The sequence below is a fragment of the Nannospalax galili genome, unplaced genomic scaffold (genome assembly GCF_000622305.1).
Source record: "Nannospalax galili isolate Female #2095 unplaced genomic scaffold, S.galili_v1.0 scaffold115, whole genome shotgun sequence".
Taxonomy (NCBI): Eukaryota; Metazoa; Chordata; class Mammalia; order Rodentia; family Spalacidae; genus Nannospalax; species Nannospalax galili.
Genome location: NW_008340588.1, coordinates 8,443,403 through 8,457,308, shown reverse-complemented (window position 1 = coordinate 8,457,308; position 13,906 = coordinate 8,443,403). Strand labels below are relative to the sequence as shown.

Here is a 13,906-nt window from a genome sequence, read left to right as displayed (position 1 = left end):
AACACAGGCCCACCTGCCCAGGGGTGGCACCACCCACAGTGGGCTGGGCCCTCCCACATCACTCATCAAGAAGATGCCCTTCAGACATGGCCACAGGCCAGTCCAATAGAGGCAATTCCCCGACTGAGGCTCCCTCAACCCAGGTGTGTCAAGTTGACACTAAAGCTATCCAGCACACGGTGACATGGCAAATGTTTGGTAAATCCACTTGAGACAGTTTTAGACATTTACAATACGTTAAATTTGCTTCATCTGGAGGATCTATTTCTCTAACCTTAATAAAACTAAAGAATCAGTCATTGAAAAGGAAACACTGATGCATAGATTCTCTACAGAGAATTGATTCTAGTAGAAATTTAATCTCTATCCTTATGAATAATAATAGCAAATGCTTCAAAGATACTAGATATTTAGGCAAGACAAATATGCACGTTTGTTTTATACTTGTTGAAGTTTCTGATTCTCACATAACTGATCAAATTTTTTATACTCAAATCAAAACTGAGAAACATGGTTAAAAAAACTAGCAGGTATTTTCCAAAATCATATAATTATTTTCTGACAATGTGTTTGTAATTTGGACATTACATTTTCTGTGATAGGGTGATGCAGGTGCCCCCGGTGAACGTGGACCCCCTGGATTGGCAGGGAGCCCTGGTCTTAGAGGTGGAACTGGTCCTCCTGGCCCTGAGGGAGGAAAGGTAACTCTATAATACCTAATTCACCTAGAGTTTTTTCAAGATGCATTTGTATTTCTTTCATGTCATTTGACATTTATCTCTTAATTTCAGGGTGCTGCTGGTCCTCCTGGTCCACCTGGAAATGCTGGTCCTCCTGGTCTACAAGGGATGCCTGGAGAAAGAGGAGGCCCTGGAAGTCCTGGTCCAAAAGGTGAAAAGGTACTGACTTCTTTTATGTTGATTCTCCAATAAAATGGACATTGTGGCCGGGCATGGTGGCACACTGCCTTTAATCCCAGCACTCTGGAGGCAGAGGCAGGCAGAACTCTGTGAGTCTGAGGCCAGCCTGGTCTACATAGCAAGTTCCAGGCCAACTGGAGCTACTGGGAGACCCTGTCTCAAAAAGACAAAAAAAAAAAAAAGACATTGTAGACTAAAGGAAAGAAAATGAAGGAAAAGCCACAGTACTAGAAACTATTTTCACATTTAATGCTACTTTACATGAAGGAAAATTTGAAACATTCCTAGAACAGCTATTAGTCAAATCACCAAATCTAAATCTCAGCAAATCCTGAAAGTCACTCTTCTTGGCTAAGTTTCACTGAGGATATTTTAATCTGATTATGCTGGATTTTATTTGGCAGGGGGAACCTGGTGGTGCAGGTGCTGATGGTGTTCCAGGGAAAGATGGTCCAAGGGTGAGTATTGACATGTGTGAGAAATTATATGCAGTATGGGTTGGACATTCTTCAACTTCCAGAAGTTATTCATGATAAGCAAGACCAGATTTTACCACCTTCTGGCCATTAAAAAGACACAGATCAGCCGGCCAGGCATGGTGGCGCATGCCTTTAATCCCAGCACTCGGGACGCAGAGGCAGGCAGATCTCTGTGAGTTCAAGTCCAGCCTGGTCTACATAGTGAGTTCCAGGACAACTGGGGCTACAGGGAGACCCTGTCTCAAAAAGACCAAAAAAAAAAAAAAAAAAAAAAAAAAACAGACACAGATAACTTGACTTTTTACAATTCTTTGTATTTATCATTACCTTATAGTTTTACAGTGTTCCAAGAATGGCGAATCCTCCCAAGTATGATGAAAACCAGTAGTGATTATTGCAATGAGTTAATAAAATCCAAAGTAATCAATAATGCTAAGAATATATTTTTTTTAATTTTGGAAGATTATCATTCATATCGAGGGATATTTCTTAGTGATTTAAAGAATCAATTACTGATACACAGTATAACAAAATGTCAAGGACATCAATCCAAGTGGAGAAAAATCCATTCTCAAAATATATATTTTGTATGATTCCATGTTTGTCATATACATGTAAAGGAATAATCAAAGAAAGATAGACCATATTAATAATTGCTGGAAGACAAAATGAAAGAGAGGGAGGTGATCATGGCTCAAAAGAAATGACGTGAGCATGTATTATAGTGATGGTATATTTGAGGGTCTTGATTGTGATGGTGGTCATCAGGATTCATATACAATAAAATTGTGCTGTCCTACAGCATACACACACACACACACATACATGCACGTGTGCACGCGTGTTCATGTATAATACTGTTTCTCTGTTGACTGTGCCAAAGTTGTTTCCTAATATTTATCTTCTACTGTATATAGTTTTATAAGATGTTAATATTTGGGGAAGTTGGTTAAAAAGTACACAGAATTTCCCTGTAGAGTTATTTGAAATTTCCTATAAATTTGTAACTATTTCAAAATATAATTTAAAGATAATAAATAAGACTGATATGATATTAGCAAACACTTTCTAGATATGACTATAGCAAAGAAACATAGTTAAACAGTGTGTCCTGGATATTTTACTTGTCATAGCTATCTTTAAAAACTTCATAGATGATTTATTTTTTGACAGAAAAGATAGGTAATTTAGCCTTTCAGCTGTTCCAGTGTAATCCCTCCTGTGGTCTCATCTATTCAAGAGGCTGAGGCAGGAGGATCACCTGAGTTAAGGATTTTTGAACAGCCTGAGCATACTGAAACCTGTCTGGAAAAAAACCCAATATTTTGTTTATGTAAAATAATAGCAAAACTAATGCTTAAAAATGACAATTTCAAGAATGAGATATATATAATGGTACTTCAAGTAGTTAAATTAAGCCTTGTAAAATACAAAGTTACATAAAGAAATGCAGGTTTTAAAAGACATTACAATACAATCTTATATCACATTTCATGTATTTTCTATAAGAGAGGTCTAAATTAATGAATCAATAAGTTGTTGCTTAATTTCTATTACCTTAAAGGGTTATCCCCATAGAATCTTAAATTTACTAGGTGCCTTAAAATTTATACATTAAGCAATGAACATGAAAGAAATAATGCTATCTTCTTTATTGGATTAATGCTTATATATTGTTTGATTAATATGAAAAATTATATATTTTTTCAAAATTTAAAACCTGTCTATTTTCTTTAGGGTCCTGCTGGTCCTATTGGTCCCCCTGGCCCAGCTGGTCAGCCTGGAGATAAGGTAACTTTTAACACCATTTGGAAATACAAATCATTCTGCCTTAGTAGATATGAGACAGTGACAACACTGATCTTTCCTCAGGGAGAAGGTGGTGCTCCTGGACTTCCAGGGATAGCTGGACCTCGAGGTGGCCCTGTAAGTGTTAAAGGCATTTTCAGCAAAAATAACCCCACACAGGCCATGGACATTTATACTATCTGTTTTAGCAATTTTGCTCAGGGTACTTTCAGCCTTAAACTCAGGGTTCTACCTTTAAGATACATGACATGAAAATGAATATTAAGATGCTCTAACCAAAATTCACATTAAAGTACACCTTCTTTATGAATAACTCTTAGAAAAGTATTTAAATTGAACAATAAAATGCATTTGTATATGAATGCTTCTTAAACTTTGCCAGAAGTTCCTTTTAAATCTAAAATTCTCAGACTTAAGGTTTAAGACTTAAAACAGATACATATCAAGTCTTTTCTTAATAAATGTATTAAGATTTCAATTAGCCCTTTTCATACATTTTAATTATATTTTAGAAGTTATATAATTAAACATATGAAATATTTGAACACTTTGGAGACATAATTCATTGCAAATTATAGTTCAGAGGCAAAAGAAATCAATAGTTCTTGTATTGTTCATTTCTAATCTTATTAAGTAGCATGAAAGATTTCTAGGCTAAACTGTTGATTATTTTAGTATATATCCTGCCTAAAAGAAGATAAAGCTGATACAGAAGACAATGTGTGATTACTGGGGAGAGTGTCTTCACTGTGATTGACAGGGTTCTTGTTTCCTTAGGGTGAGAGAGGTGAACATGGCCCTCCAGGTCCTGCTGGCTTCCCTGGTGCTCCTGTAAGTATGAAACTCTAACAGCAAATGTCACAATGTTCACCATCTTGCTGGAAAACAGCAGGAATATGTCATCTGGGGGCTCCAGCCAGTTCTTCTTCAGACACTTTACCACATGAAGTTTTATTTTCCTCATTCTTACTCCTAAACACAACAAAATACAAACACTAATCTTCCTTATGCATGGATAATATAGGCTAAAGCAGCAACATAGACTTAAAATTACTGTAAAATTTTAAGTTCTTCCAAGATAAGTTAATAATAAACAGAATTTTCTCTAAATCCAATTTATCTCAAAGGAATTCATTGGTGCTCATTTTTAAGTTCATAATCCTTGGAAAACTTTCTCCCAAATGGCAAATAGTACCCATTTCCTTGCTATCTTAGTAATTTTCTTCTCTTCTGGCAATATCATGACTGATTTTGTTTTGGCACATCTTAAAAGAGTTATTTATCTATTAAACTTGATGACAGCATCTGTCTAAACAAAGTTCTGTGTTCTAAAGAGAAAGACTTGTAAGCCAAGTACATTATAAAGGAAGACGGCTAATAAGCTGCTCTTGTTGCTGTGTACAGGGACAGAATGGTGAGCCTGGTGCTAAAGGAGAAAGAGGCGCTCCTGGCGAGAAAGGTGAAGGTGGTCCTCCTGGAATCGCAGGACCTCCTGGAGGTTCTGGGCCTGCTGTAAGTCTTATCACTCAACCATTCTAATTTATAAAACATTTTGGTTTATCGATAATTTAATATTTCATATGAGACGGCATGTGATGCTAGGACAATACAGTCTTCATAGGACAGCAATTCTTTACTTGAATATTGGCTTCACTATTCTCAATAAGATGACATTTGACCTATTTTAATTTCTTCAAAGGAAAATTACTGGTTTCAGAAGGCTTGATGCTTTCTTCAAAGTATTATTCTGGTGCTGAACCTAATAGGCCTTTCCTTCTCTTGTCATGCAGGGTCCTCCTGGTCCTCAAGGTGTCAAGGGTGAACGTGGCAGCCCTGGAGGTCCTGTAAGTACTGTTCCTCTTACTGATCATTTTATCAACTATTGAATATATTTATTGATTCCAACTTCTAAAGACTACCTAAAAGTCATTAAAGTCACAAAGAGAATGTAAAAGTTGTAGTCCTTGAATTTTAAATTATTTGCAAATTTCAAGAGAAAATGGAAAACTATAAATGACTTCCAGATAGAATTCAGATCTTTTTTACATTTCTTATACTTTACACTTTTGTGTTTGCATAGATGCTTGTTCTACATCTGCATTCAAAAATGTATTACCATTTCACAGGGTGCTGCTGGATTCCCTGGTGGACGTGGTCTTCCTGGTCCTCCTGGCAACAATGTAAGCTCTTTTTAGTTTTTTGGGTGTATCTCCCACAAAGAGTTCATATATCTATAAAATGGGGAAATTATATATTGGCATGTATCTATTGAATCCTCTATACAACTAAAAATAAGTAAAAGTGGCAAAAAAACACTTTTTCATTATAAATCTTTAAATTTCAATTCTTGTAGGGTAACCCAGGTCCCCCAGGTCCCAGTGGTTCTCCAGGCAAGGACGGGCCCCCAGGTCCTGCAGGAAGCAGTGGATCTCCTGGAAATCCTGGAGTGGCTGGACCCAAAGGTGATGCTGGCCAACCTGGAGAGAAGGGACCACCTGGTGCCCAAGGCCCTCCAGTGAGTAGCCTCATTTTTCTATTGATTAAACATTCTATTTTGATTTTGATCACAAATTCAGTAAAAGAAACATAATCACATAAAGATGAGCTGAATCTTTCTCCTCTGTTGCAATAGGGATCTCCAGGCCCACTTGGAATTGCAGGGCTTACTGGAGCTCGGGGTCTTGCAGGACCACCAGGTATGCCTGGTCCTAGGGGTAGCCCTGGTCCTCAAGGTATCAAGGTAAGAATAATCATCTTTTACTGGGTTCTTGCTTCCTTCCATAGCACGTACAGATTGTTCACTTTATCAATTATGAAAATGTTTCAGCCAAGGTGCAAATAATCAAAAAGATAAACTTCTTGCTACTTCTAAGTTGGCAGAAACAAAATTTTATTAAGTCATTTTAGAACACATAGCCAAAGTAAAATGTAAGAAGGCTTGAACATATGCACAAACTGAATATAATCTTACTTTCTCAAACACCACTGTTAGGAACTTTGTGAGCATTCTTTAATAGTATTAAGGGAGAAATGGTTTTCGCTCATAGATCTATGACACCAGGTACCCATCCCATAAAATCATTTTTCATTCTTGATGTTTCTTCTGTTAGTATTACTATAACATTCTGGTGCTTAGCAGCTAAAATAGTCATTCAGCAAATAGAATTATAAGACCCCATTTTTATTAGGGTTTGTGATATGAAAACTTAAGCAGCGCTCACCCTTTTAAACTACATCAGGAAATAACTACCTGAAATTTAACATTGTTTGTACTCTATTTATGAAAAATAGCTGCAAGTGTGTATTCGTAAGATAAAGATAGGTATCCAATAAAGAATAACTCTAATGCACCACAAAATGATAACTCTTTTTTTTTCCTTCTATGCCCATGTCTGTTTCTGCACCTCATATCAGAATGTTCTCTAAATAACATAACACTTTCCCATTCTGAATATCTGGGCAATTAGGAAATTCCAAAAGTCTTGTTCCATCTCAATTTTTTCCCTATGGGGGGCATGGTTATAAGAAAATAAAACAATAGAAATTGAATAAAACATATTTTACCCCCAAGAAATAAATCTGGTAATGCCACATTAGTTGATGTCTTAAAATGACTTTTATCCTTTGCACACAGGGTGAAAGTGGAAAACCAGGAGCCAGTGGCCATAATGGAGAACGTGGTCCCCCTGGACCGCAAGGTCTTCCTGGTCTGGCTGGTACAGCAGGCGAACCTGGAAGGGATGTAAGTAGCAATTCTGAGATGTTCAACTCCTCAGCTAAAATTTATTTTCTTTTTCATTATATTTATTTAATTGTGTATCTGTATGTGCATACTTGCACACAGGCCCCATGGTGCACGTGTGAAAGTCAGAGGATGACTTTCAGGAGCTGATTCTTTCTTTCTATCACATTGTTTCCCAGGATTGAACTCAAGTCACTGGGCTCAGTGGCAAGTGCCTCTACCCACTGAGACATCTTACTAAACCAAAAATCAATTATTTAGTTAAGAAAAGGTCTACTGAAACATGATATCTGAGATAAAAAGTATGCCCATATAACCAAGTCTTTTTCTACTAACAATGTTTGTACTGTAACAGAATAGCTTAAAAGGTTTATGACCAAGAATATCTGCACTATAAGTATTCACTAACGAAGAAAATATAACCTCTAGCTAAATTAGAAGACAGGTTAATAGTGAGCCCAAATTACAACATTGTTTGGAGGAATGTGTTCTGTGGTTATCTATGATTAGTCTAGTCTTAATTAATTTTTTTTTATGATTAAAATTTAATTTTAGCTTTCCATTCAGTTTAGCTTTCTATTTTTCAAAATTATTTATTTGCTCCCTTGTAAACAACCATTTTAGACTTTTTCCTTATTACTTCTCACCCTCTCTTGTAAAATTTTGGTAAAGCAGATATATTACATATATGTTCAGTAATTGTGATTCTTCAAAGAGCTAAACCTTTTTATAATATATAAGATTGCTTGTCACCAAGAATCACTTTTCCCCCCAGCAATAACTAGGGATAACAGATGGATGGGAGGATGAGGTGGAGAGGACTCTACTGGAGCATACTTTGTTTGGAAATGCTATAATTATATCTAATACTTTGTATATTAATTTAAAAATTTTTTTAAAACTTTTAAAAAGAATGAAAGGTTTGTAGAGTAATCTTTTGGTGTCAAGACATTTGACTTTTTTTTGCCTTTAACCAGGGAAACCCTGGATCAGATGGTCTGCCAGGCCGAGATGGAGCTCCTGGTGGCAAGGTATGAAAGCCTCATGTAGAACAGATATAGAGTATTAAATCAAGCAATATTCATATTTATGTGGGATCTGTGAATTTTTTCCCAGGGTGATCGTGGTGAAAATGGCTCTCCCGGTGCCCCAGGTGCTCCCGGTCATCCAGGCCCACCTGGTCCTGTTGGTCCAGCTGGAAAAAGTGGTGACAGAGGAGAAAATGTGAGTCCAAATATGTACATTCTCTCTGTACTTGTCCAATTCCCTCAATAAAGAGATTTGCAGGGGAGGGAAAGTTTGGATGTTGGATGTCACATCTGCCAAACAAGATATTTGTGCTGATTTGTGTTGCAGTTTTTATGCTAATCATTACCATCCAACTGCTCTAATAAAGATAGAACTGGAAATTTTATGCACTAATCAATGCATGATTAGTAACATCTGTTGGTATTGATGGGCCTAGCATTCTATTTGCTGGGGGAATGTGATAGGAGTTAACTCTTTTTCCTTCTTTGCTATTCAGACCTCTTTTTAAAGATAGAAACTGTAAAGATTTTGAAGGATGGAACAATATTAACTGCCAATAATATTGTTCATACAATATACCATAGCAACAAAACTATTACCTTTAAAAACACAACCGCATCAGTGATGATGTTCAATTCCATTCCTATTTCTCACTGTTTGTCTGCATCTTAGGGTCCTGCTGGTCCTTCTGGTGCTCCAGGACCTGCTGGAGCTCGAGGTGCCCCCGTAAGTTTTCAGCTTTTGTTCTGTTTTGTTTTTAAACTCATTTTAGAGTATAAGAAATAGTCTATTTTTTGACATGTCCGGGAAATGACTAAGATGACAAAATATATAATTATGGGGGAACTGTAAACTTTTCTTTGATGATATGGAAAACAGTTTATGTTCTAAAAATTCCATGCAGTCAAGGATACAGAAATCAATTAATGACATTTGATGCAGTTAGCAATCTAAAATTAAAGCAAGCTGAGAAACAATCTTTATTATTCCTGTGTGAAATATATTTTGCCCAGAATTTCTAACTAGTAGAGTATTACACAACAGACTTATTATCATGAATTTTATTTACTCAATATTTATGCATATTAATTACCTTAATTTCAAATACATCTTTAAGGGTCCCCAAGGTCCACGTGGTGACAAAGGTGAAACTGGTGAACGTGGTTCTAATGGCATCAAAGGACATCGAGGATTCCCTGGCAATCCAGGTCCCCCAGGTTCTCCAGTAAGTAAATCCACTGTTAGAAGCTCTCAACTGCAGTTTCGCTGAAAGAAATAAACTTCAGAGACTTATAGTAGAACACTTTCCAACTCTGAAAGTACATGCTAGAAGAAAAAAGATGTAAATTCAAGAGCATATTTGAAGTAGTAGTTTTATGTGAAACAATGAAGTGAAAGAAGAAAAACTATTTTTGTTATGAACTCTGTGTTTCTAGTCCTATCTTAAATGATCATTTTCCAATCCTTAGTAAGATCTTCACTGATCTTTATCTTCACTTGCTCCCCAGGGTGCTGCAGGTCACCAAGGTGCAGCCGGTAGTCCTGGACCTGCAGGTCCCAGAGTAAGTATCACAGAAATACAACAAAAGGTGTGCACATTTCTAAAATGTTAACACTGCAGGGCTATAGGCTAGCATTATAACATCATGATCATTTCTTAAGGGACCTGTTGGACCTCATGGGCCTCCAGGAAAAGATGGAACAAGTGGCCATCCAGGTCCCATTGGACCACCAGGACCTCGAGGTAACAGAGGTGAAAGAGGATCTGAGGTAAGACTTTGCTGATACACATGTGATTTAATTTGCAGTAATCCAAAATGTCTAAAACACCACTGTACTATTTTTAAGCTGAGATAGTATGTTAAATACAGTATAATCACTTAATTTAGAAGATGAGCACTAATATATTAACTATATTAAGATAATCACAGGGAGAATAAAATTTCTTATAAATTTTCTTATACTTTAATAACTGTTATACCAAAATGACATCTGCTCATTAACCAAATGAACTAAGCCATGCTGATCTCAACTTGCTATTTCATAAATATGATAAATATAGCTCTATTTATATAGAGCATTTACTTCCTAAATAACCTCCATAATTACTTTGCTACTGATAATTCCTACTGCCTTCTTATCATATGTAAAGAAAATGGAATAAGAACTATCGTGTTCACAAGTTATACATGTGACAAATGAAAGACAAGTAAGTTATGACCCAAAGATTCAAAGTTAAGAAGAAATTTGAGGTCAAAAGACAAAGTTTCTGATTTTTTTCTCTGATTGTCAATATTTGAGTTGTAGTTTGTGAACCATTTGCTTAGATCTTTATACAGAAGAAATAATAAAGTTTGTGTTCAAATGCTATTGAGTCTTACATAATAGAACAATGCATTTCTTAGTATTGAATTGTACATGGTATACATTGATTATCTAATGACTACAAAATCACCTAATTTTTTATTAAAACAACTATAACATATGTGGATTGCTTATAATGCTTTTTCCTGGACTAGTGGCATAGTCTTTCAATGGAGCCGCCGAGGAACATTTCAATGATGCGTATTTTACCCATCTAGGGTTCCCCAGGTCACCCAGGACAGCCAGGCCCTCCTGGACCCCCTGGTGCCCCTGGTCCTTGCTGTGGTGGTGGGGCTGCTGCGCTCGCCGGAACTGGTGAAAAGTCTGGTGGTTTCTCACCATATTATGGAGATGACCCACTGGATTTCAAAATCAACACTGAAGAGATTATGTCCTCACTCAAATCTGTTAATGGACAAATAGAAAGTCTCATCAGTCCTGATGGTTCTCGTAAAAACCCTGCTCGGAACTGCAGAGACCTGAAATTCTGCCATCCAGAACTCCAGAGTGGTACGTTTCAGAGCCTTTAATTCTCAATGGCTGTAGAATTACAGAGAAGCCTGCTTATATTAGAATTTGACCGAGAACACTTTAATTGGGAATGGAAAATACTTTGAAGCCAAATAATGCACAAATACTGTTGACTGAGTAAAAATACTTGAATTAATGCTAACTTTTTCACTTCAGAAATGTCAGTCACATGTGCAATATATAAATACAAATATACTAGCCATTAGTATGTGAATGTCTTATCAAATAAACAGGTAAGATTATTCTGGTCCAAGTTCCATTCCTTGATTTTCTAACAAACTGCCATTGCTATTTTTGTGTGTGCCACGTCTCAGGAGAATATTGGGTTGATCCTAACCAAGGTTGCAAGATGGACGCTATCAAAGTTTACTGCAATATGGAAACTGGGGAAACATGCATAAATGCCAGTCCTCTAACTGTTCCACGGAAGAACTGGTGGACAGATTCTGGTGCTGAGAAGAAATATGTTTGGTTCGGAGAGTCCATAAATGGTGGTTTTCAGGTAAGAAAGCTAAGTTATTTTAGGTAGTTTTTAGATAATAAGTCATTCAGATACTTATTATCTTATAACTTGCCCCTAAAAAGGCTAAATTATATTTGGTCAGTTTACATATAGACACTTTTTAAAAAACTTTTTAAGACATTTACTTGGGAACCCAATAAAATACAGTCATATAACATACATGAGGAAAATAAATTGCAATGTCCATATTAACACTACATGAAGCCCTTACATGAAGCTGTAACCAAAATGTTTGATGAGTCTTATTTGTTTTGTACTATATAGTTCAGCTATGGCAATCCTGATCTTCCTGAAGATGTCCTTGATGTACAGCTGGCATACCTCCGACTCCTCTCCAGCCGGGCCTCCCAGAACATCACATACCATTGCAAGAATAGCATTGCCTACATGGATCAGGCCAATGGGAATGTAAAGAAAGCCCTGAAGCTGATGGGGTCAAATGAAGGTGAATTCAAGGCTGAAGGAAATAGCAAATTCACTTACACAGTTCTGGAAGATGGTTGTACTGTAAGTAATGATGGTTTTAAAAGCATTGTTTTTTCATAGTGTACTCAGAACTTGTAGTTTAATCGTGCAAACTATTTTGAAAAGAAAAAATAAAACCCTAGGGGAGACAAATGTTGCCATGTGATACAAATTATTAATATCTACTTATTTGTTGTGAATAAGGTTAAATATTTTAAAAATTAAATACATTTTCTTAATGTCCAGTTGGAAAACAGTTGAAATGAAAATATTTGAAATTTAAACCCATAAAAACAACTTTATCACAATAATTGGGATAGTTAATGTGCATCCTACATATCATTTATTATATAAATTCAGTCCTAAATACTTTTTAAACATTTTAAAGATGAACTTCAGATCTGTCCTTTGTTGTCATTTATGAAAAAGGAGAACTGACTTCTAATGTTAGCTGGTTCTGTTGTGTGTGACCTATCCACTTTTTAGTAAACCAACTTTAGTGTGGTAGCATTGAACAGAATCAAGCTTGAGAATGGGCTAGCCTATGGCAATCTCCCTTCTGGATTATCTCTCAAGTCTTGCAAAGCTTTAATTAGCAATGTTACTTACTTATCAGCAGGGAGGATTGCAACCGGAATTGAGAAGATTTCACATATCTAGAAGGTTCCATGGGCACTAACTACTCCTACAGAGCAGAAGACTGCTTTCCTTTGAATAGTTAAGGAAATAATCTAAGTAACTGTAATGTCGTGGTCCCTTTTATATATTTTTTTATTCTTTTTTACAGAAACACACTGGGGAATGGAGCAAAACAGTCTTTGAATATCGAACACGCAAGGCCATGAGACTCCCGATCATAGATATTGCGCCCTATGACATCGGGGGTCCTGAGCAAGAATTTGGTGTGGACATTGGCCCCGTTTGCTTTTTATAAACCAAACTCTCTCTGAAACCCCAGCCAAACAAAAATCACATTCGTGTGTTCTTCTTGTTCTAACCTTGTCAACCAGTACAAGTGACCAACTAAATTCCAGTTATTTATTTCCAAGGTTTTTGGAAAAAGTATAATTTGACAAAAAAGAATACATTTTTTTGCTGTTCTACCCACCCAGTTCAAATGCTTTTGTTTTATTTTTTTACCAATTCCAATTTCAAAATGTCTCAATGGTGCTATAATAAATAAACTTCAACACTCTTACAATAACACTGTGTTACATTCTTTGAACCTTAGCCCACCTGCAATGGCTATGCTTACCAGTAAAAGAAAATCTTTCTGAAACAGCCAAACATGAAATTAGAAATTACCTTCCTATTTCAACTACCTCAACTAGTCAGAAACAGATAAAGTCTGAGTCCTAGAAGAAAACAATTTGAATAAGCTGGCAAAACGTGAATTTCATGGATTCATCACCTATAATATTTGTAAAAATAGAGTAGAATGTAGTGCAAGAATTTAAAGGAATATTTTTGGCCCACAATTACTTTAATCATAGGTAGCAATGCTTTTAAAGGTGCTTCTTTCTTTTGTGCCATTGCGGGGGATGATTACAAATATTGGGGAAGGCTTCAAAGACACGTGTTATGGTGCTAATGTATTTTCACCTTTAGAACTCTAGATCAAAACTGTTGACCTGCATTCAAGCCATATATGCACAATATCTGTACTTTTCGTTTTCCAGAAATATTATTAGGCATGATAGAGGAGTCTCTCCCATCATCCAGTAAAATCAACAACAAAAGAAAAACGCATGGGGCCACTTTTGTCACAGTAACACATAAAATGTTTTCATTTTTTTCTTTTGTAAGCTTGTATGTGATTGTTAATTTTTTTTCATCCTTACAGACACCCATAATAAAATATCATAATGAAACATTCCTGGCTTTTGTCACTTCTCACAGATTTAACAATGGCATGTTTACATGCAAGAACTCTGGCGATTTTCTAGCAAAAGTAGCTCAAATTCTAAATCACTAGCTTAGTAACACAATGACTTAAGAATGTAAAATAGTGCGTGTGCAGAATGAACATAATATTCAGCAGTAA

General features: G+C 36.2%; 1 protein-coding gene across 1 annotated transcript in view; it reads left to right on the top strand.

Annotated features, from left to right (window-relative positions):
* The window catches only part of Col3a1 (collagen type III alpha 1 chain), a 39,641-nt gene extending 26,575 nt beyond the window's left edge, over positions 1 to 13,066 (top strand). The window contains exons 30-51 of the mRNA XM_008835638.3: positions 603 to 701; positions 792 to 899; positions 1,325 to 1,378; positions 3,137 to 3,190; positions 3,272 to 3,325; positions 3,986 to 4,039; positions 4,613 to 4,720; positions 4,999 to 5,052; positions 5,335 to 5,388; positions 5,562 to 5,723; positions 5,841 to 5,948; positions 6,843 to 6,950; positions 7,928 to 7,981; positions 8,067 to 8,174; positions 8,652 to 8,705; positions 9,097 to 9,204; positions 9,488 to 9,541; positions 9,642 to 9,749; positions 10,562 to 10,853; positions 11,189 to 11,376; positions 11,662 to 11,904; positions 12,650 to 13,066. Of these exons, the coding sequence (XP_008833860.1) occupies positions 603 to 701; positions 792 to 899; positions 1,325 to 1,378; positions 3,137 to 3,190; positions 3,272 to 3,325; positions 3,986 to 4,039; positions 4,613 to 4,720; positions 4,999 to 5,052; positions 5,335 to 5,388; positions 5,562 to 5,723; positions 5,841 to 5,948; positions 6,843 to 6,950; positions 7,928 to 7,981; positions 8,067 to 8,174; positions 8,652 to 8,705; positions 9,097 to 9,204; positions 9,488 to 9,541; positions 9,642 to 9,749; positions 10,562 to 10,853; positions 11,189 to 11,376; positions 11,662 to 11,904; positions 12,650 to 12,796 (2,373 nt within the window). The 3' untranslated portion in view covers positions 12,797 to 13,066. The remainder of the gene's footprint in view (positions 1 to 602; positions 702 to 791; positions 900 to 1,324; positions 1,379 to 3,136; positions 3,191 to 3,271; positions 3,326 to 3,985; positions 4,040 to 4,612; positions 4,721 to 4,998; positions 5,053 to 5,334; positions 5,389 to 5,561; positions 5,724 to 5,840; positions 5,949 to 6,842; positions 6,951 to 7,927; positions 7,982 to 8,066; positions 8,175 to 8,651; positions 8,706 to 9,096; positions 9,205 to 9,487; positions 9,542 to 9,641; positions 9,750 to 10,561; positions 10,854 to 11,188; positions 11,377 to 11,661; positions 11,905 to 12,649) is intronic.
* The last annotated feature ends 840 nt before the right edge of the window (positions 13,067 to 13,906 follow it).